The sequence below is a fragment of the Ornithorhynchus anatinus genome, chromosome 17 (assembly GCF_004115215.2).
Source record: "Ornithorhynchus anatinus isolate Pmale09 chromosome 17, mOrnAna1.pri.v4, whole genome shotgun sequence".
Lineage (NCBI taxonomy): Eukaryota > Metazoa > Chordata > Mammalia > Monotremata > Ornithorhynchidae > Ornithorhynchus > Ornithorhynchus anatinus.
In genome coordinates this window covers 22,095,641-22,117,064 of record NC_041744.1, presented here as the reverse complement: position 1 = coordinate 22,117,064, position 21,424 = coordinate 22,095,641, and the positions used below count along the sequence as shown (strand labels likewise).

The window sequence follows — 21,424 nt, the reverse complement described above, 5'->3', positions numbered from 1 at the left end:
GACTGTGAGCGCCACGTGGGACAACCTCATTACCTTGCATCTACCCCAGTGCTTAGAACAGTGCTTGGCACATAGTAAGCACTTGACAAATGCCATCATGATTATTATTATTATTATCATTATTATTATTCCAAGCAGTGTCTTAAATGCTGGGGTAAATACAAGTTCATCACATTGGACACAAACCCTGGCCTACTGTGGAGCTCACAGTCTAAGTGACAGAGAGAACAGGTACTTTATCCCCATTTTACAGATGAGGAAACTGAGGCCCAGATCAGTGAAGTGCCTTGCCCAAGGTCACATAGCAGGCAAGTGGCAGAGCTGGGATTAGAACCCAGGTCTTCTTTTCCTCACCAACCAGAAGGAGAACCAGGCCGGTGTGATAAAGACAACTGTTAGTCTCCCTTCCTGGGGGCAGGGGTGTGGGAGTGGTGTCAGGATAGGACATTTAGCTCACATTTCCCCCTTCACCAAGTCCTTTTTTTTTTAATGTCATTTGTTAAGTGCTTACTCCATGTCAGGCACTAATACAAAGACCTGGAGTAGATACAAGGGAATCGGCTTGGAAATAACAATAACAATAATAACGATGATACTCGTTAAGCGCTTACTATGTGCCAAGCACTGATCTCAGGACTGGGGTAGATACAAGGTAATCAGGTTGTCCCACGTGGGGCTCACTGTCTCAATTCCCATTTTACAGATAAGGTAACTGAGGCACAGAGAAGTTAAGTGATTTGCCCGGGATCACAGAGCGGACAAGTGGCAGAGCCGGAATTAGAACCCACATCCTCTGACTGCCAAGCCCGTGCTCTTGCCACTAGGCCACTCTGCTTCTCTGCTTCAAAACGGGGATTCCAAACATGTATCCCCCTCCCTGGTCAAAAGCCGGAACCGGGTGTAACCGGGTGAGCTAAGTGGCCAGAAAGCCACCTTTTGGGATCTTCTTGGGTGTGAGAGGACACACTCAGGCCCAGTCAGAGTCCTGGGAATAAGCCGAGCCGAGAGGCAGGCTCAGAGAGCTGTGGGGGTTTATCTCGTCCCCTCGTCCCGGGGCAGAGGGCACCTCTGTGTCCTCGTAGTTAGGAAGAAACTCTCACAACCGCTCATTTTACCTAAAACTGGGTCTCCCATCGCCCGGCCCCAACTTTTCCCATCAGACTACAACCCCTCCCTATTTTTAACCCAAGTGCTGATCGCTGCCCTAACTCTCCCTCTAGACCAGAAACTCCTTAAGGGCAAGGAGAGCAACTACTTACTCTCCAGTAGTCTCTGAGTACAGTGTTCTGCAGATAGTAAGCGCACAATAAATACTACCATTGATTGAATGATCGATTACCTGCCAGAGCCCACATCCCCGTTTGAAGCCAGGCTCAGGAGGAATGTGGGAGTGAGCATGGCAATTCTGCAAAATGATAAGCAGATTTTTTCTGCCATTTTGTTTCCACCGCATTCAGAAAACCACCTCTTTCCTCCCCGAGTCCCGTCCTTTTCCACCTTCTCAAACCAAATAAGCCAAGGAAATCTTAAACCAAGAGAAAAGAATCCAAGGAACATCTGCCCCACGGCCCTAGAACAGAAACCTGTAGCGGGAGGAATGGAGTGTCTCTCGCCCACTCACTCGGGCTCCACTGCAGGGGGCTCGGGTCACAGATGTGAACGTGACTTCTACTTCCGCACGAAACCTCCCGATCGACAAGAAAGCTCCCTAACCGAGGCTTCCCGAGATTATTCACGACATCGACAGTCTCGAGCCTAAACTAAGCCCTAACGTCATTACGAAAACTTTCCAAATCATCCATTTCTGAAAAGCAAATGAAATTATGAGAGCAGAGAAGCGTATTAATGTCATCAGTATTCATCTCGCTCTGGTCATTACCTGACACATTTAAAATTGGCCACCCTCTGCTCCGCGGCCGGGTAACCAAAGCCTCGGAAAGGCCCGGGTTTCATTAAATTAAACCAAACGGAGTTGATTAGCTCTCCGGCTGTAATAAATTGGGATGACAGGCAGTGCTGACCGGGGTGCATTTTCTGGTGGCCACTATGCTGGGGGCACCACGGCTTCCCATTACATTAATGAGATGCTGCCACGACCTCTCTGGCCAAAGGTTGTCGGACGTCACCCCTGGGATCCAAGAGGATGCTGGTAGAACTTCCTCTCTGGCTTGATATGCCCCCCTGCCCTGCTCTGCAGGCAGAAAATCCTATTCCCTCCTACTTAGACTTGGAGACCCATGCGGGACAGGGACCATCTGACCTGATTAACCTGTGTCCACTCCGACGCTTAGAACAGTGCTTGGCACATTATAAGCACTTATTATTCTGCTGGAGACAACCCGGCATGGGGTCAGGGCCCTTCGGGAGCCGGTCCCTCGTGTTTCCAACGGAACTCCGGCCAACCCTGTTGGAGTCTGCCGAATGCTAAGTCCCGGGAAATTGTGCAGAATTCTGAGGGCAGAATACCCGCAGCGGGTCCCCACCAGGCTTCTCACATACCAGGCATCCTGGTCCCTCCCCTGTGCCTGGGATGAACTTGGATCTTCACAGGAACAAAAAACAGTGCCTGACAATTAGTTCCCGCTTAATAAATTCTAAAACAAATACAAATCAAAGGGGATTCAGCAGCCCCCAGGGTCTCACCATAGTCTGCTCCTCGGGAGGATGCAGCAGAAGCCAAAAGTCACAACACAGGTTGGGGTCGGCCCCCCCATCTCCATTTGTCCCGGCGGCTGTTAGGACTAAGGGGCTTCTTTTCTTTCGGCTTGCCAGTGGGTGGATAAAGGTTGTGGGTAAAATGTAGCGTAGCAAAACCAACCGGGCTTGCAACCAACCCTCTTTTACAGAAACCCGTAGCATCTCGGCTGCACCCACCTGAAGGTGACCAAAGGGGGCCTGCGGTTTGCTCTCTTTGTTGTCACTTCCCCCGGCCAGCTGGAGTCCATCTGTGTGAGATTAGAAGTCAGCTTTCTGTCTGCTCTGAGATTGTCACCTCGGCACAGTGCCCGATTGGCCAGGGAATCTGCTGCCTCGGAGTCTCCTCGTGCATGTCCCGCCGGCACCTCCAACTTGACATATCCAAAGCTGAATGCCTCATCTCCCCCTAATAACAATAATAATGAAAATAATAATGAGGATGATCACAACTGTGGCATTTGTTAGGCACTTACTAGATGCCAAGCACGGCATTAAGCACTGGAGTAGATATAAGATAATTAGTTCGGGTGCAGTCCCTGTCCCGCAGAGGCCTTGCAGTCTAAGGGGGAGGGGAGAAGTACTGAATCCCCATTTCACTGGTGAGGAAACTGAGTCATAGAGAAGTGAAGTGACTTGTCCAGGATCCTATAGCAGGCAAGTGGCAGAGCTGAGATTCGAAGCCAGATTCCCCAACCCCCCCCTCCTCTCAACCTCTCCTCCTCCACTGCTGAAGCCATCACACTCTCTGAGACTAAAGCCCACAACCTCTATACTTCCCTTGACTCCTCACTCTGACTGTACTCTCAACTTTTCTGCCAAACCCTGCTAATTTCTCCTCAAAAAAATTTCCCAAATCCACCCCTTCCTCTTCCCCCTTCACAGATGCTTCTGCAGCTCAAGCACTCGTCATATCGCCACTGGGCTCTGATATTGGCCTCCTCACCGGTCTCCCTGCCCCCAGCCTCTCCCCCACGTCGGTCCATATTCCACAACCGCTGTCCGGATCACACTCCCGCAATGTCTCCCGGCACCCATCTCCCCTCTCCTCAAGACATTCTGTTGTAGCTCCCGAGGGTTCAGGAAGTACTGTGACTACTACGACGGCCCCAATAATCGATCCATCGATCGATTGACTGATTGATCGGAAAGGGCCTAGCAGTGGAGAGGGCAGCTTTCCCTAGCATCCCCTTTCCCTGGGAATGACTCCTTCCTGAGATCGCCAGGAGAGCCTGCTGCTGGCTGGGGATGGGATCAATTCAATTCAAGAGATAAAATGTTCCAGGACCTGCCCCTCATTCCAGGAACCGCTGCCCTTTCTGCTGCTCTTCATCCTTCTCTTCCTCCTCCTCCTTCTCTTTCAAGGTGTGAGCATTTCCAAAGTGCGCTGCCAGACACTGACACCAAGTGGTCAGCTGTAGTGGGGAGCCAGTAGCCACCACTCTGCCAGCTACGAGCCCGGCCCAAGGAGGTAATGTTCAGATAGAAACCACCGGGCATGAAGAGAAGCGACCCTCCCAGAGTTTAAAATGTAAGCTCATAGTGGTTAGGGAGCATGTCTACCATCTCAGTTGCACTGTACTTTCCCACGCATTTTATATAGTGCTCTACGCATAGCAAGCGTTCAATAAATACCATCGATGACGACGGGGCTTACCATTCCCTTCCATGACTATTTGCAATCATTATCATATTTATTAAGCCCTTATTACTTGAAAGAGCACCGTGGTAAGCGCTAGAGTAATCAGATTGGTCACAGGTCCTGTCCCCCACCAGACTCACAGTCAAGGGGAAGGGAGAGTGGGTATTTTATCCCCATTTTATAGATGATGAAACTGAGTCCTGTAGAAGTGAAGTGACTTGACCAAGGTCACCCAGTACGCCTAAGAAGGAGCTGGGATTTGAACCTGGGGAGGGCCTGACCCCTGGCCCTGTGCTCTTGCTACTAGACTATTCTGCCCAGAGTGACACCCTGTTCTCTGGCTCTGAGGAATTTGTGAGCTTTTCTGTTAGGTATCCGTTCACAGCAATCAAATAATCAATGGTATTTCCTGGCACTTTCTGTGCATGGGGCACTCTACTAAGCGACTGGGAGGATCGAATACAGCTGGTACCACACAGCTTGGGAGAGCACAAGACAGCTCAAGTAGCTCGACCGTCTCCAACTTTTCCAGAGAACTCAGTGCCATTTGAAAGTGAGGCCTGTTAAGACCCTGACGCTGGCTGCCCGAGATGAGGAAATCTCTCCTCAAATGGGCTGGACATCCGCCATTTGGGTGGATTTGCTCATCGCACCGAAGGAGGAAGACGAGGAGGAAGGCGGGGGAAGGGGGTTGCTGGACTAATGACCCCTTGCGGTGTGAGAGTCTGCCTCACTTGGGAGTTGAGAGAATGAATCAGGCTCAAACTAACAGGTTTTGGGGTCAAGGCTGAGTCTCACGCAGCTGTGTGGGGACCACTTAAAAACTCACAGCTGCCCTCACACCCCTCCCACAGCTGATGGGAGGATGAAGATACCGTCTCTACCCCCAGTGCACCCCTGCAGGCTCCCAACAGGGCAAGACACAGTGCCCAGGAGCCCAGAGCGCACACAGACACGGTGCCCAGTTTCAGCCCAATTAGCTTAAATCCATGAGGTGGCTGCAACAGGGCCCCCAGAGCAGGGTCCGGCAGAAATAGCAAGAGGATGGATGACAGATTAGACTGGCACAAATTTACTGACTGGCTGAAATACAGACCCACTTGTCCAATCTTGTTCCTTCCCTGGGCAAGCAAGGAAATCTTCTTCTTCCCCTTCGTGGTACAAATCTGTAAAACGCATCAGAGCAAGGAGATGCTCGTGAGGAAGAGGAAGAACAGTGCTCTGAAAAATTGTTGAGAAACTTAACGGGACGTCTCCAAACCCTGAAGGTTTACAGGAGAGCAAAAATTTATCTCGGGAGGATGACCAAATTGGGGACCTTTTCCTGCCCAGTAGCAGTCATAAATCTCCCTCCGACCTGATGAGTTACAAAGCCAGCCAGAGGTGGCCTTGTCTGCCTCATTAAGTCCATCGGGCACCCTGGGCTGGGCTGGGCCAGAGAAAGGTTGGGTGATTTTCAGCCCAAACGAAACGCCGTTGACATGTGGCTGTTCAGCCCCATGGCCACGAAGGACTGACCACTCGTCTGAGAGGCGGCACAAGAAATAGGGGTCCGGCTGCGTCCCCAACACCACCAGCATTCTGAGAGCAACACCTAGGTGCCCAAACCGTGCTTGTGAGGATATTTTCCTCTCTTCCTAATTGTGCAGTGTCCTGGGTGGGACAGGGAGTGTGTGCAACCAGCTTATCTTCTCTCAATGCTTGGTGACTGTGATATTTACTAAGCTTGGACTTCGGGGTAGAGGAAGGACAAGCAGACCAAGGCAGAGCTCCCATCACACCTGGGCCCTGCAGTCACGGGGAGGGAAGAAGGGAAGGGCAGGTATCAATTCCATTTTACAGATCAGTTCACCGAGGCCCAACCAAGTGAAATGACTTGCCCTAGGTCCCCCAACAGGCCGGTGACAAAGCTGGGACCGGAACAAGGGATTCCTGTCTCCCATGTCTATGCTCCTGGCTCTCCATAGGGCTTGGCAGAGAGGAAGCGCTGAATAAATACCGTAACCAACCGCCTCCTCCTGTTTTCCAGCCGACTCTCTTGTACCCCAGAAGGCTGGTGGCATGGCCTCAGCTGCTCCCGGAGGCCCTGAGGGAATGTGAAACGGTCTACCAGGTGAGCGGCGGGAGGAAAGTTCATTTAGCACATTCCAGGGAATTAGGGCCTTGTTTTTTCCGATTTCTGTTCACCTCTGAACCGGCCGCCCACTTTAGACTCTACCCCTCTTGCACGAGGGCCCTCTTCATCTAGATTACCCGACACGGGATCCAACACCAGCTTCTCAGCCATGGTTTTCAGGCACTCTTCAGCAGGAACGGTCTCCAGTAGGTACGTCACCGTTGACTGAGGACCTACTACGGGTGGAGCACTGTACCGAGCGCTTGGACGAGTGAGATTTAAGTGGGAGACAGTCCCTGCTCAAAGAGCGGGGCAGGAGCGTGACCTTAGGGTACAGGGACAGACTGGAGGCAGAGGAAGGCAGAGTCAGGGTTAGGGCAGGATGGGGGGCTGGGACTGGGCCACTGGGCGGAGGAGGAGACATCCATCTGCATTCCCCCGCCGCCACCGTGAGTCACCCCCTCCTCTCCACCCCTGAGGAGCTGTGCCCAGGAAATGACCGGAGCCGGTAAAATACTGCACTTCACTTTATTTACAAAAATGACCCTTCAGCTTTCTACATACTGTACAACCCTCCCGCCTCCCAGGCCGAGCCCTGCCGGCCCCCGCCCCGCGGGCCCTCCGGCACGTGGGCATCACCAGAGCCCTGGGCGCCTCTGCGTGGGTGGTAAAGGGGAAAGGTAAAAGGGACGGGGGCAGACGGGAAAGGGCAGACCAGCCAAGCGGCTCCAGTCCTCCCTCCCTCCCCCAGGGTAAGGATGTATGGACGGACAGACGGCCAGCTGCCCATCATTCAGGGAGACTTCATCCGGGTCTGGTTGGAGGGATGACTGCTGAAGGCCACGGTGGGAACAGCAAACTCCCCATCCACACACGGGTAAAGGCCTGCTGGGCTCCTGGGAAGCAACCAGTGGAGCCCCCCAACCCTCAGAGCCTGCACCGTTTGGACATAGCAGCTGCGGCTCGGTAGTCAGTCATCTCAGGAGCCCCGTTCCTATCCGGACCACCCCTCCGCCCATCGACCAGTCAGGGACCCGAGTCCGGGTCGCAGCTGGGGAGGGGGACGGGATGGTGAGGGGTATAGGGCCGGGCCCGGACATCCCCTCAGAGCAGGCCGGTCCAGAGGTTGAAACAGGCCGTGTTGATGACGGACTCCAGGTGGTGGTAGGTGGAGACGAGCTGGGGCGGGGGGCTCTCGCTGTTCTGGGGCTGCACGGGGAAGGGCTCCCGGAATACCACCGTCAGGCTCTGGAAGGGAAGGGGTGCATCATGGCCCGCCCTGCCCGGTCACCAATGAGGACCTCAGCTCCATTCGCCTGGCGAACCAAGCCAGCGAGCGTGTGTGGGAGAGTTGCAGGGGGCCCCCCCTCCGCCTTCCCCACCGGCTCGGCCCTCCTCCGGCCCCTCCGCCCCCCCTCGCCTCTCACCGTCTTCCCGGACTGCGAGTCCAGAAACACCAGCACAAAGCAGTCGGTGAACTTCTGATTCAGCACCACCTGTGGGAGACGTACAGTGGAGACTGGGGGACGGTGACCACGGGACCCAGGGAAGAGGACAAGGGGGCCGTGGTGGGGAGAGGATGGTGGGGTTCACTAGTGGGCAGAGGCCTCAGGAAACAAGGCGGTGGGGTCACACCGGGGACAGGACGGTGGTGAGAGGGGAGGGGGCTCCTGTCGGGGAACAGTGATGTGGGTCTCGGCAGATGGGAGCATTTCCTATAGGTGCATACACGACGACACAAACCACCCACCATTTCCCATCCCGGATGTCCTCCCCATCCTCTGCCAGTAAATCACGCCCCTCCCGTCCTTCCAAATTCTACCGAACCAGCCCACCTCATCCAGGAAGTCTTCCCAAACTTGTTGCTGGCCCAGCTCACTCTACACACTGAGTCAAAGCTGGAGGGGTCAATCCACCCTATCTGCTTGGGCTTGAGCCCTCCTTTTTCTCAGGTAGAGAGACATACGTTTATGTTTGGTCAGTGAAGCTTTAGGTCTGCTTTTCTGCATTCACCTAGTCCCCCAACACGCACCCCTCCTCAATGATGAGACGTGTCTTCCAGTTCCTCTGCCGCCCCCGGTACTCTGGACCCCTTGGGCTAGCTAGGGCCTTGGTTTGGATGGCCCGCAGGTGCAGAGTGTCCAGGGAGAGGTCGGGGGACAGCGGGGCCTCTGGGAGGGGGCCTCTCACCAGGTATTGAGTCCCGGAATCGACGCTCTGGAAATGCCGGCAGCTCTGAGGGAAGCGGCTGAGCAGAACTTTGATGAGGCTCTGGTACCAGGAGACGGTCATGGACAGGAAGCAGTCCTGGGGCGGGGCGGGGAGGAGCCGGGATCAGGGGGCTGCAGTCCGGCCCCCCACCGCCCCCACCGCTCCCAGTTGGCCCCCAACCCCTCACCAACTGGGGGTCGATTTCGGCAATGGATTTGGCGTGCACGGCGCTCAACAGCTCCTCCAGCTCCGCCAGGGCCAGCCTCCCACCCAGCCGCAGCCGGTCGGGCCCGGCCGGCTCCAGCAGGAACAGGCGCTTCCAGAGCGTGTCCCGACGACAGTGACCCCCGGCCCGCTGCACCAGACGTCCCAGCAGCTCCCGGGCGGCCGCCACCTCTGCCGCCAGGGGCGGGAACAGCGGGGCCGTGGGCACGGGCCCGGGGCGCGGGGATGGACCAGGCCCCGCTGCCTCCCCGGAGCCGCCCGCCCGTCCCGTGCCCCCGGGCGGCTCCGGTTCCAGGGGAGGGCGTGGCGGCCGGCGGAAACGGCGCATGTCCGCCGTCAGGCGGGGGAACAGCTCCCGCTGACTGGTTAGTACCACAAAGAACCGCAGCCTGCCAGGGGAGAAACGGAGCTGCAGGGGCGGCCACCTTCCCTCCCGCTGCCCATCTTCAGGGTCCCTCCCACTCCCCTGCCCATTGAGCCCAGCCCTCTCAGCCCCTCACCGAAGCACGTGTCTCTCCGCCTCGCCCTGCTCCTCAAACGGGGCGGCACTGTGACACACCAGGAGGGACACATCAAAGTCATCGTGCAGGCGCAGCCCGTCCGAGTCCTGGTATGAGCCCGAGCTAGGGGGTCGGAGGCCACGGTCAGCAGGGAGAGGGAGGCAGGTAGCGGGCAGGAGAGGACGGGCGGCAGCCTGGGGTCCCCGGGACCTCCCACGCCCTCTCCCGGGCCCACCCACCTGTTCCAGACGGACACCAGGGCATATTCGTTCTGCTCAGGGCCCGGCCCCCCTTTCTTGCCGTCTCCCCCGCTGGAAGCCGCGGCCACAGGCCGGGCCATACGCAGGGGCTTCATGGAGTAGGTGCTGGCGTGGTCGGCGATGTAGTTGTAGAGCTGGTGGGCAGCGATCAGCTGGGTGGGCAGCTCCATGGTCCCTGCAGGAGAAGCGGGGTCACAACACGTCCGGGGAGAGGCCCCCCAACCTGGCCCCTAGCCCTCCCCACTAGGGGAGCGGGCCCAGGGGCCCATCACAGAGACACGGGGCCACTCTGGACGCCGATCTGTGGACTAATAGTCCGAAGAGGTCGGGACACGAGGACGAAGGGTCAGAGGAAAGAGCCCGGAGGGACTGTGGGCTGGTCTGGACCCCGCTGCAAAGCCTGGTGGTGCCCTTCGGCGGAGACGGAGTCCTGGGCCGGGAGGGCCGAGGGGGAGAGCAGGCTAGCCGGCAGTGAGAGAGGACTAACTGCTGGGGAGGCCAGCCCCTGATCCCTGGCGAGACCCCAGCCGCAGCCTTAGGACAGGGAGAAAGCAGGCCGGCGGGGGCCAGAGAAGAGGGCAGGCGAGGGATCTCTGTGTCCATCTCCAGGTTAGGCTGTGACCTCACGATGGCACGGATCTTGTCTACTAGATCTACAGACTTCTCCCAAGCGCTCAGTACAGAGTTTGGCCCACAGGAGGTGCTCGAAAAATGAGACGGGCCGATTGCTCGAAAGGACAGAATCCCAGCTGAGACCACAGTAGGGTCACTCACCCCCCCCCGATTTGTTCTCCAGCTCCACCGAGCAAAGAATAAGGTGGAAAGAACGGACAAATTCCAGTTAGGCGGGAGGAAGAACTCTGTGACTTGAGGGCCAAGGGACAGGACGGGATGCCGCCCAGTCTAGAGATCAGGGGAATGGATGGGGTGACCTCTAGAAGACAGATGCCAGTGAAGCAAAAGCCTAGGGTGCGTGGGTTTCTGCTCATCCTCCCGCCCACCAGCCCTCGCCCCGCTCCACCCCCGCTCACCCTGGTAGACGTGGTTGCGGCCGAACTTGGGCCCGTCGGGGTGGTGGGCCAGGAAGTGGCGCAGGAAGCTGGTGAGGTGGTAGCCCTGGCGCAGCGCCATGTGGGAGCCCAGCACGTGCTGGTGGACCAGGCGCAGGTGGAAGTCGTAGCTGAAGGAGTGCACGTGCATGAGGTCGCGAACCTTGTCACACTCCTCCGTGAACAGCATGGACAGCTGGGGGCGGGGCCCGCAGCGGATGGGAGAGGAAAGGTCGGGGGGCCGCTCAGAATTGACTTCCAGCGCGGGTTAGCAATCCCAGCCCGGCCCGAGCTACGCCTCAAGGTTTTAGACCCAAGCCTAGCCCACCGCCCCGCCCAATACCCTCCCCAGCTTCAGAGCCTCGTTGAAGGAGCATCTCCTCCAGGAGGCCTTCCCAGATCGAGCCCCACTTTTCCCATCTCCATTCTCGTCTGTGTCATCCTGACTTGCTCCCTTTGCCCTGCCGCCCGACCCATCTCCACAGCAGTTCTCTGCAATTTTATTTATATTGATGTCTGTTTCCCCATCTCTAGACTATGAGCTCGCTGGGGGAAGGGAATGTATTTTCCCAAGAGCTTAGCACAGCGTTCTGCATGCGGTAAGCGCTTAATAAATACAATTGAATGAATGAATGAATGCCCCATCCAACACCCCAGCCAACACCACACCAGCCCCAAGCTCAGTGCAGATACCACAATGCCCAACTCTTGCCCTCTGCCTCCTTCCCCGCCAGAGAGTGCAACCTCACCGCCCCGGCCCCGCCCAGCTCGCCCCGCCCGGTACCTGGGAGTTGACCGACTGCCCCATGGGGATGCGGGAACACTCCAGCGCGTACTGCTTCACGCACAAGTAACAGCCCTGAGGGGAAGTGTGCCAGTCAGGGGCGCGTGGAGCTGTGCTCCTAGAAGGCAGGGAGGGAGAGGGAGGAAGAGGAGGAGGATGGGGCGAGGGTAAGGTCTGGGTGCCCTTGGGACAGCGGGCTCCAACCTGGAAGGTCAGCTCCATGAGGACGATCCCTCCCGGCAGGGCCCGCTGCAGATGGTACGTGGTCACCTGTGAGCTGGAACCCTGCAAAGGGAAAGCCACGTGGGGTCAAGGAGAAGGACTCAGAGAGGTATGAGGAGGGGGAAACGAAGGCTGGGAGGGGAGAAAGGCAGGTGCAGGGGGGAGGTGGAGAGCACGCGAGACGAGGGCCAGCCACGCGACCGCCCCCCGGCCCCTCGCTCGGCATCGGCTGCCCCTCGGCCTCACCCGCACCCCGGCCCCCGGCCATCCAGCATCCACACTCACCTTGGGGCTGCCGTCAGCCTTGAGCTTGGGGCAGGAGAAGGAGCCCCGGCCCTCGGTGCCCAGCACGGCCAGCGCCCGGAGCCGGCTGCCTCCGCCGCCGCTGCTACATCAACACACGGGCCGGGCTGAGGGCTGGCGGGGGAGGTCACGGGGAGGACGGGGCCCGGGCTGGGGGGCGGGGGGCGGGGGACGACTCCCGAGGGAACCAAGACCGCCCCAGCCCACCCGCTTCCGCCCAGCCGGGACGTTGGGCGGGGGGCTCTGACCTGCGGGGAGGCGAGGGGGGTCGAAGCTGAACGAGGATGAAGCCCATGCTCTGCAGGTACTGCACGTACTGCAGCAGGAAGGCCGAGCTCAGCTCCCGCAGCCAGGGCTCCGTCCCCGCAGCGCGGGCCCCGGGACAGGGGGGCGGGTCCCCCGACTCGCAGCTCTGGCTCCGCTCACGACCGCTCCCTCCACTGCCCGAGTCGTTGGATCGATGACGGCGCTGTGAGAGTTGGGGGGGGCGGGTGGTCGTCGGCCGGTCACGGGTCACACCCCCTCCTCCGTCCTCCCCCTCTCCGGCAGGTTAGGGGTCCCCAGGGCGATGGGGCGGAGGGGAGGACCAGCCCAGGTCTGGCGTCCACGCTTCCCCCACAGCCTCCCCGACACCCCACCCCCACCCCCCGGCGCCACCCCTGCCCACCTTTCCCTCGGGGGGGCCGTGCTGCCGGGCGGCGGAGGGGTCGAAGAGCAGGGCGGTGGCACAGTAGTGCACCAGGCGGGACGACTGCTTCAGCGTCTCCAGCTCCCCGGCCTGTGGCGGACGTCAGAACAGGGAGATGGGTCGTCCCGAGGTGGCCTGCCCACCCCCGCCACCCCCATCCAGCTGAGGTCTGAGGAGAAGCCCGGGCCCCCGGCACCCCCCCGCCCCCGCTCACACTGATGGGCATGTTGGACTGGGCGGAACGCTGCTGCCACGTGACGAACAGGTTCTCCATCTTCATCTGCCGCTCGAGCTCTGCGGGGGCAAGGATGGGGAATCGCATCCCCGCTCAGAGACAAATCCCTGACTCCCAGAGGGCCCCCCCCCCAACATCAGCACCTTCCCTCGACTTCCCTCCCCTCACTACTCCGGGCACCCCCACCAGACCCTCACCTCTGCGCTCGGAGCTCTTGATCTCCAGGAACTGGTTGCCGTGGTGCGTGACGGGGTCGGGGGGCCGGGCCTCGGGGCCGGGGAGAGGGAGACTGGGCCGGGCGGCCGCGATGTCCCTCAGGGCCTCATCGAAGGGTAGCGCGTCCTGGGGGAGCGAGGCAGGCGGGGGCCCCCCGCGGGCGGAGCCGCCGGGCCGACCGGACTCTCGGCTCGGGGGTGGCCCGGCGCTGCGGATCAACGCCTCCGCCTCCAGGGACGGGGTCAGGAACGGGTTCGGCTCCTGGAACGAAGCGAGCCCCCATCTCAGGCCCAGGGTCTGACCCTTGAGGCCGGGGGTGGCGGGCGGCTCAGGCGAGCCGCGTCAGCCTGGGGAAGGCGGAGGGCCCGCTACCTTGTCCTCGTGGCCGGCCGAGTCCAGGTGGCCGTAGTGATGGAAGAGGCCGAGCTTCTGGCTCAGCAGGCAGTGGACGAGGTGGCCACGAGCGTTCTGCCACTGGACCAAGCGGCCCAGGTCCCGGGTCAGCGCCGCGCCCAGGTCCGCTGACCAGTTGTAGGTCAGCAGCTGCAGCTGGCAGGGGCACAGGGAGAAGGGGTCACCCCACCCTGCAGCCAGATGGACAGTCCCCACCGGGCCCCCGCCCGCACTCCTGGGCCAGCCTCGCCCCCGGTACCTTCCTGTCGGTGACCCGCAACAGCAGTAATCTCTGGCGGGGGGTGTCCTGCCCTGGGCCCGCTCCCCACGGCTCGAACCGCTGCATCGCCTTGGGGGCTGTAGGGAGGAGGGTGTCACCAGCCCCGGCGCGCCCCCTCAGCCCTCGGCCGAAAGCGGGTTGCGGGGGAAGCCTCTGGACCCGATTCTGGTGTCCCTCTGGAGCTGCGGGCCAAGGGGTACCCCGCCAGGTGGGGACGAGAAGGCGGAGGACGAGGGACCGACGGCACCCCAGAAACCTCCTCCCGCTGCTTCAGGGGGGCGGGGACAGAGGGCACCCCTCTCCCTACCCGATCCTCCCTCACCCTGCTGCTGCGTCGGGTTGCGCCACTGGGGAAAACTGCGCCCCAGAACGAGGAGTTGCTGCTCTGCCGCGGGCCGGGGCGGTGGGCGCAGCTGCCCCAGGGAGCAGGGGGCAAAGGTCACAGGCTCCTGACTGCTGATGGCGGGGAGGAAGAGGACCAAGGTCAGTGGAGGCCGGAGCAGCAGATTTCAGCCTCCCACCCTGGGCCCCGAGCTCCCCCCACCCCCACAGCCTCCCAGGAAAAGTCTTCTCCAGGCTGGTAGTCAACACACCGCCCCCAACTCACACACACCCAAACTCCCCCAGACCCGAGCCAGCCCCCCCCGGCCGCCCCTCACGGAAGGCACTGGAAAATGCGGACGCTGGTGTCGGGGGCCAGGGAGGTGATCAAGCTGCTGAGCTCCGACAGGACGGATGGGAGAAGGAACCGGGACACCACCTCGGCTGCGCTGCCGAGGACGGAAGGGCAACCTGGGGGGAGGGAGCCGAGTTCAGGGGTCAGGAGGCGGAGGTGGCAGCAGGACTGAGGGACTTAGGGTGCTCAGGGCAGTGGGCCCGAGGAGCAGGGGGGCAGGGGACGGGGCAGGGGCACGGAAGGGCCACCATCACTAAGATTATTTCGCAGTGATACTGCTGTGGCGTGGCTAGCGGACAGAGCCCGGGCCTGAGGGTCAGGAAACCCCGGTTCTAATCCCGGCTCCGCCACTCGTCAGCCGTGTGACCGTGGTCACGTCGCTTGGCTCCTCTACGCCTCAGTTACTTCATCTACAAAATGGGGACTCGATACCTCTTCTCCTGCCATCTTGGACCATGAGCACCATGAGGGACAGAGACAGTGCCTGACCTAATTGTCTCGTGTCTACCACAACGCGTAGCACAGTGCTGGGCCCCTAGAAAATGCTGAACAAATAGCACCACTCTTATCTGTGCACTTATTTTGTGCACCGAGGATGTCCCGGGAGAAGTTCCTGCTCTCTGGGGGGCTTCCAGTACAAGAATCGCAGAAGTTAAAGGTCAGGGATTAAGGGTCCTCACCCAAGCGAGCCTTGAACTCCATCCAGCGCTGGACCGTCTGGGCATATAGGGGATGCAGGGTCCCCACCTCTCCCTCTTCCAGCTGCACAGCCCGGCGCCTGAGGGAACAGGTGGGCAGAAGAGTCGGGCTAGAGGATGCATCTGGGGGCGACAGGTCGGTCATGGGAGAGGGTCTGGTTGCGAGGGCAGGGCACATTCAAGCCAGGCAGGAGGGCAGAGGGCCCGGGAGAGGCCTAGGGGGCCCACTGAAGCACACCTCTGTCCCTGAGCACCCAGGTCCGGGGGGGCTGCCCGCTCCTGTCCCACGGCGGGACGGACATTCTCCGTCTTGTGGCGTCTCCGGCTGCGGCTCTCCTCCGGGCGCTCCAGGATGATGTCGTCGGTCGTCTTGGGGGAGCCGGGGTCCCCAGACTCGGCCTTGCTCTGCGGCAGGGAGCCGGGAGCGAGGGGTGGGGCTGGAGTCGGGGCCGGTGGGAGCCAAAATTGGGGGAGGGGGCAGAGGGCCAAGGACAGGGGACGGGATGAGGGAACCGGGTGCCCTCGCCGCCATCCACCAGCCCGCCGAGCACCCGCCAGGCCTGGGGTCTCCCATCCAGTTTCCGGTAGCCTCCCCACCCCTTACCAGCATGTCCCAGAAGCTCCTCCGTCCCATTCGGCTGGTGGGGGTGACGGGCTCCCCGGGGGGTGGGGCAGGGGGCGGAGTTGCCGGAAAGGGCAGGGGGCCGGGACTGGCTGGGCCAGACCCCTTCGGACCCAGTCCCTGCGTCTCGGGTGCCGCTGGCTTCCTCTGGCTCCCTGCGGGTTTGGTCGACCTGAGCACACTGGCCCCTGCCTCTTCCCACCACCCGCTTCACCTGCCGGACCCAGGGGCCCCTTGCCTTCTCTTCCTTCTCCATCCTCCACGGGGACGAGGATGAGAGGATGACGGGATGGGGGGATCCCGAGCTCAGGTACGATTCCCGGCTGGACCCACAGTGGACTGGGGCCCCCTGGGGGCCGGGGGTTGGCAGGGGCAGAGGGCGGGGAGGAGGGGAGACTGGTACCGTCGATGGCCAGAGGGGTGGGCAGCACCCTGAGCTCAGTCACGGCATCAGCCAGGCCGTGCCTCACGGCACCCCGCAGTCTCTCTGCCAGCTGCAGGGGGCTGATGTGCCCCTTCTCCCAGATGTCCAGCCGCAGCCGTGGGCCGGGGCCTGGGGTGGAGGTGGGAGGAAGGAGAGGGAGGAGGGTCAGTAGGGAAGAGAGGGCGTGAGACAGCTCACCCCCCGACCGCTCCCCAAGCTTCCCCTGGACCAGCCCCTCCCTGGCCTGGGCCCCCGCTGGGTGGATGGGCACTGGACACAGCCAAAGCCCATGCACAGCCAAGTCCCAGGGAGCCAGGACCAGCCAGGAACCCCACCTGCCCTCCATGTCCGCACCCTCTCCCCGAGGTCCATCCCCTACCCTCCAGGCACGTGCTGGGCAGGGCCGGGCTTAGGTCAAGCCGGGCAGGGTCAGGTTGAGCCGGACAGGGCCGGGCTTGGGTGTTGGGGGGGGTGTTTGGTAGAGGCAGGGCGGGGGTGGCCCGGGCAGGGCAGAGCCCCTCAGGCGGCCTCCCCACCCCAGGGCAGTGCCTACCCGCGGCTGGGTCCGAGGGGACAGAGCAGCGGGTGACACTGGTCAGGCTCTCAAACTCGTCCTCCCGCAGCAGGTCCGGAGGGCCGCCCGGAGGAGTCGGGGGGACCCAGAGTGTCAGCGAGATGGGGGCCCCTCCCTCATCCACGAAGGAAAGGGCGATGCAGGCGACTCCTGTGCCCAGGCAGAGAGCCCGGAGTGGCATTGTTAGGCCAGAGTGGCAGCGTGATGCCAGCCTCTTGCCCCAGACACGCTCACCGTTGCCCCCCAGCCTTGGTCTCTTCCTCACCTGTGCCTCATCAGCCTTCCCTCCTGCCATCCCTCGAGACTCCCCGCCCCCTCTTGCTCCCCTGTGAGCCTCATCCATCCACCAGCGCACCCACACGATGAGGTCGTACCTTTCCCCCCGGTGCCCTGGCCCCCCGGCTTGTTGTACAGGTAGATGTCCAGGTCCGGGTGGCTGCTGTGCGTGTGGAAGGGATGCTGGTGGTGCAGGAAGGGAAGGCAGAGAGGGTTGGAGGGAAGAGTCAAAGGGGGTTAGCGGTGGGGGGGGGCAGGGGGTGAGTGAAGAGTGCAGCTGGGGGCATCCCCCAGAGGCCTCTCTCATGTGGCTGGGAGTGCCGAGGGACCCGGTGAGCGAGCCCGGGAAGGCGAGACTGAGCCACCCAGAGAAAGAGGAGCCCGCGGCAAGGAAGGGCTGGGATGAGGAGAGAGGGAGGATGGAGATCAGGGCAATTACGGGGCCCCTACAGGAGAAACCGAGGCACCACCCCTGCCTCAGTCGGCGGGCAGGTCCGGTGAGGGGCTCACCTGGAAGTGGTGCTGGCCGTCGCTGTCCGTGTACTTGGGCGTGTGCAGGAAGCTGAGCAGGTTCTGACGCAGGTAGCAGGCGACGGCGGGGAGCCCGGCCCAGCAGGGGGCCGGCAGCGCCAGGTACAGCACCTCCGAGGGTGGGCTCCCGGGGGGCTGGATGAACTGCCGGGGGCAGGGGGGCGGTCAATCTGGGGAGGGGGCCGGCCCTTCCTGGCTATCCCTCATCCCGTGGACACACCCTCCCCAGCTCGGGCTCCCGGTCCCCGGCCCCGCTCCGAGGGAAGGAGGGAGGGAGGCTGGCTGAGGGGGTCCTTTCCGGCCGGTCTGGGAGGCGGAAGGGGAGAGGCCGGGACCCGCGGGGCCGGCGGCGAGAGGATCCAGGCCCCACCTCGACGTCGGCCGGAGTGAGCTTGCAGTTGCGCACGAGCATGACCGTGATGATGTCCAGGGTGGCCTCATCCAGCCGCCGCCGCAGAGCCCGCACCAGCTCCTCCGTGATCTCGGGACCTGGGCACGGACGGACGACGGGCGGCGTGACGGGGGGCACAGATAGACAAATGTTAGCGGGGCAGAAGGATGGCCGGCACGCCGGGGGTCGCGGGGGCCGTACGGATGGAGGACCGCAAGGAAGGATGGGTGGACGGATGGATGGCGGGGTTGGGGGTGAATGGAGAGGGGAAGAAACACCCGGCAGGGAGGTCCGGGACCCTCCCCTCAGCCCCGCACAACTGCTTTACACGTGAAAGTCCCGGCCGAGGGGAGGCGAGACCCCCGTCCCACACGCTGCTCCCATCCTCCGCTGCTCCCAAGAGTGCCGGCCCTCAAACTCGGGTAGCGAGAGCCCCGGCGTCCAAGGTCTCAGGCTGCCCCATGTCTCCCTACCCAACTCTGCTCGGCAATGTTTAAGTTTCCCAAGCGATGGCTAGCCGGTCCCTCCTCCCTCCCCCCGTCCGTCCCTCCATCCATCCGTGCTCACCGGCCTGCCCCACTCCGTGCACCAGCAGCTGGATGTGTCTGTCCACCTGGCCCACGGGGCGCGTGGCATCGGAACTGCGGGGCGAGGGCCCGTCCGTCACAGAGCGAAAGTCCTGGGAGAGACAGGGGTGGCGGGGGCCGCCGGGAGGGCACCGTCAAGACCCGGGCCTGGAGACACAGGGGGAAGCCTTCTGGGACCCTCGCGCCACTCACTGAGGACACGGGAGGGAGGAAGGGGAAGGAGGGAGGGAAAGAGGGAGAGAGGTTGGGGGGAAAGGAGGGGAGGAACCTCCCCGTCAACCCAGTCTGCTCAGGGCAGGTTTGGGCAGGCATGGCGGGGATGCCCCCGGAAGATGCCCACAGGGCCCAGGGCCCACCCAGATCTGAGCCCTACTGGAAGATGCAGAGGGGTCACACTTGCCAGGGACTCCTCAGGGCAGATGGGCTCCTGGCTACGTGCCAGGGCTAGAGATGGGGCGGGGGCGTCCGGGTCCCAGGGCTTGCCGCTGCACGACGTCTCAGAGAGGCTGGGGGTGGACAGGAGGATCAGAGACGGCCTGGGCTACGGGGTTAGAGGCCACAGAGGGAGTTCCCAACCAGGCCTCAGCCGGTGTGGGACCTGAATTTCCAGAAGCGGCCTCCAGACGGCCATGCCAAGCTTCGGGTTAACTTCCTCCCTGGGCCCTCGGCCCCCCAGCCCCCGACTTTATCCCGAGGCGGGCGGTCTGCCTCGCCACCCTCCCCGCCCCCGCCTTACCCACCGCAGGTAGTAGACGGCCTGGGTGGCCCGCTCCTGATAGACGAACATGTTCTTCCTGTTGACCACCGAGAAGGCGTTGAGCACTGAGCGCAGGGCCTGAATGGCTGCGGGACACGAGGGTCCACGTCACCCGGGGAGGGGGTCACGGGGAAGGAGGGGGGAGACCGTCAGGCCAAGGGTGGGAGGGGAAGGTTCCGGGTCTGTCCCACCACCCCACCAGCCCACATACCCCGTGACACTCCCATGTTGGGTCCCATCTTGAGCCGGGAGTGGACGCGGATCACGGTTGCCCAGACGACAGCGCAGGAGAAGTGGCCCGGGACGAACTGCATGGTGGCGGCCAGGTAGGCCCGGGGTTGGCAGCTCTCGTCCGCTGCGTAGTCTGTGGGCGGGTGGGCGGATGGTCGGGCGCTGGCTTGGACCCCGCCTGGGCCAGAGACCGCCCTCTCCCTCCCTCCCTCCAACCGTCCCTGGGCATGGGACCCACCCCTTTTGGTCTCGGCTCAGGGAGGGGCGGTACTGGGGGGATCCAGTGAGGGGCCGGTGGGGACGGAGAAGGCCGGGCACGGGCCCGCCGGTGAAACAGGAAGTCGGGAAGTGGGGCGGGAGGGGGTTCGGCGGGTGCCCGCACCGTCGCTGGCCAGCAGTGCCCTCTGGCGTGAGTGGAAGGGGGCCTCGCTGCGCCACAGATCCTCTTCGCTCTCAGCTACGAGGAGTGAATTGCACACGTGGCTATCATGCAGGTCCTGCAGAAGCAGGCGCTGTCCGGGTGGAGATGAGATGTGAGGCTGGGGTGGAGGGCCACCTCTCCCTCTCCTGGCCCACCCCCATCAAACCAGCCCCAGCCCAACGCTCCCTCGCCCGCCCTCCCCGACATCCGGGCTCACGCCCCGAGGGGCCGCGGCTCACCTGGTTCACCTCCCGGCAGATCTCCCCGACCTTCCTCACCAGGAGCTGCTGGAGCCGCCGACACTCAGCCCCCGGACCCTCTTCCTCCCGGCTCAGGCTCCTGGCCGGGGGACACGTGGCACTCAGGCAGGGTACGGGTGGGGTATGCGTGGGTTACGGGTGGGTAATGCGCAGGGCATGGGTGGGTTACGGGTGAGGCACAGGCAGATCAGAGAGGCCGGGGGTCCGGGTGGCTTATGGGCAGGGTATGGCCAAGTCTCAGGGAGGGGTCCCACGGAGGGGAATTGGAGAGTTTCAGGAAAGTGTAAGACTCCCCCGCACCTCCCACATAACCCCTAATCTTTCCCAGGTGCCCTCACTAACCCCGTCCTGTGACTCCTCACCGTGCGTGGGCATACAGCTCCACCCGGTCCTGCAGAACCTGGATAATGAGCCAGAACTCGGGCAGGAGCTGCGGCGGGGGATGCTCTTTCAACCTCGGGGGGGTCCTGGGGCTGGGGGTGCCATGAATGGGGGAGCTTGCTCCCGGCTGCGGTCCCGGGGACTCCGGTGCCCTCGACCCCGGGGGGGCCCCCAGGTCCTCCAGGGCTAGTGGTGGCCCTTCGCTTTCTGCGTCACTGCTGCTACCGCCGTCGTATCCTGGCAGAAACCCGGCAGTCAGCTCCCGGCTTCGCCCGCACGCCGGGGCCCGGCCCCTAGCCCCCAGTACCGAATCCCCAGCCTGCCCTGGTCCCCTGCCCCAAATCCCAGCCCCGGCCCCCGACTCCAGCCCCCAGCACCAAACCCCAGTCCCTGGCCCCGAATAATGATAATAATAATAGTAATTATGGCACTTAAGTGCCAATTACGTGCCAACCACTGTTCTAAACGCTAGGGTAGATACAAGGTAATCAGTTCTCATCCCTGATGGGGCTCATAGTCTTTAGCCCTATCTTACAGACGAGGTAACTGAGGCACAGAGGAGTAAAGTGACTTGCCCAAGGTCGCGCAGCAGATATGGGGAGAATCCCAGGCCCGGCCCTGACCCCCAGCCTCCGGCTCACCCAGCTGGTCAGAGTCCACGCTCCCCTGGCTGGACACCAGGCTCGGCCCTCGGCTCAGGCCACGGCTCGGCTGCTGACTTCCTGCAGAGGAGGGGGCGTTAGGGGAAAGCGGCAGACGGGGTCTGGATCCGGGGCA

General features: G+C 62.1%; 1 protein-coding gene across 5 annotated transcripts in view; it reads right to left on the bottom strand.

Annotated features, from left to right (window-relative positions):
* Window positions 1-6,964: 6,964 nt before the first annotated feature.
* Window positions 6,965-21,424, bottom strand: part of SZT2 (SZT2 subunit of KICSTOR complex) — a 32,254-nt gene continuing 17,794 nt past the window's right edge. For 4 of the 5 annotated variants that reach the window (XM_029082014.1, XM_029082017.1, XM_029082016.1 and 1 more), the window contains exons 39-72: window positions 21,289-21,369; window positions 20,629-20,884; window positions 20,246-20,345; window positions 19,968-20,097; window positions 19,566-19,718; window positions 19,338-19,440; window positions 18,998-19,103; window positions 18,578-18,689; window positions 17,990-18,108; window positions 17,599-17,763; window positions 17,187-17,271; window positions 16,792-16,962; window positions 16,218-16,367; window positions 15,797-15,969; window positions 15,431-15,597; window positions 15,175-15,272; window positions 14,478-14,610; window positions 14,141-14,274; window positions 13,798-13,895; window positions 13,518-13,694; window positions 13,127-13,406; window positions 12,909-12,988; window positions 12,674-12,784; window positions 12,255-12,475; window positions 11,989-12,091; window positions 11,686-11,766; window positions 11,482-11,556; window positions 10,680-10,893; window positions 9,628-9,823; window positions 9,389-9,511; window positions 8,851-9,277; window positions 8,643-8,759; window positions 7,880-7,948; window positions 6,965-7,700 (exon numbers count right to left, since the gene is read on the bottom strand). In XM_029082014.1, the coding sequence (XP_028937847.1) occupies window positions 7,557-7,700; window positions 7,880-7,948; window positions 8,643-8,759; window positions 8,851-9,277; window positions 9,389-9,511; window positions 9,628-9,823; window positions 10,680-10,893; window positions 11,482-11,556; window positions 11,686-11,766; window positions 11,989-12,091; window positions 12,255-12,475; window positions 12,674-12,784; window positions 12,909-12,988; window positions 13,127-13,406; window positions 13,518-13,694; window positions 13,798-13,895; window positions 14,141-14,274; window positions 14,478-14,610; window positions 15,175-15,272; window positions 15,431-15,597; window positions 15,797-15,969; window positions 16,218-16,367; window positions 16,792-16,962; window positions 17,187-17,271; window positions 17,599-17,763; window positions 17,990-18,108; window positions 18,578-18,689; window positions 18,998-19,103; window positions 19,338-19,440; window positions 19,566-19,718; window positions 19,968-20,097; window positions 20,246-20,345; window positions 20,629-20,884; window positions 21,289-21,369 (4,952 nt within the window). In that variant the 3' untranslated portion in view covers window positions 6,965-7,556. The remainder of the gene's footprint in view (window positions 7,701-7,879; window positions 7,949-8,642; window positions 8,760-8,850; window positions 9,278-9,388; window positions 9,512-9,627; window positions 9,824-10,679; window positions 10,894-11,481; window positions 11,557-11,685; window positions 11,767-11,988; window positions 12,092-12,254; window positions 12,476-12,673; window positions 12,785-12,908; window positions 12,989-13,126; window positions 13,407-13,517; window positions 13,695-13,797; window positions 13,896-14,140; window positions 14,275-14,477; window positions 14,611-15,174; window positions 15,273-15,430; window positions 15,598-15,796; window positions 15,970-16,217; window positions 16,368-16,791; window positions 16,963-17,186; window positions 17,272-17,598; window positions 17,764-17,989; window positions 18,109-18,577; window positions 18,690-18,997; window positions 19,104-19,337; window positions 19,441-19,565; window positions 19,719-19,967; window positions 20,098-20,245; window positions 20,346-20,628; window positions 20,885-21,288; window positions 21,370-21,424) is intronic. The other variant, XM_029082015.1, reaches the window with a different exon arrangement.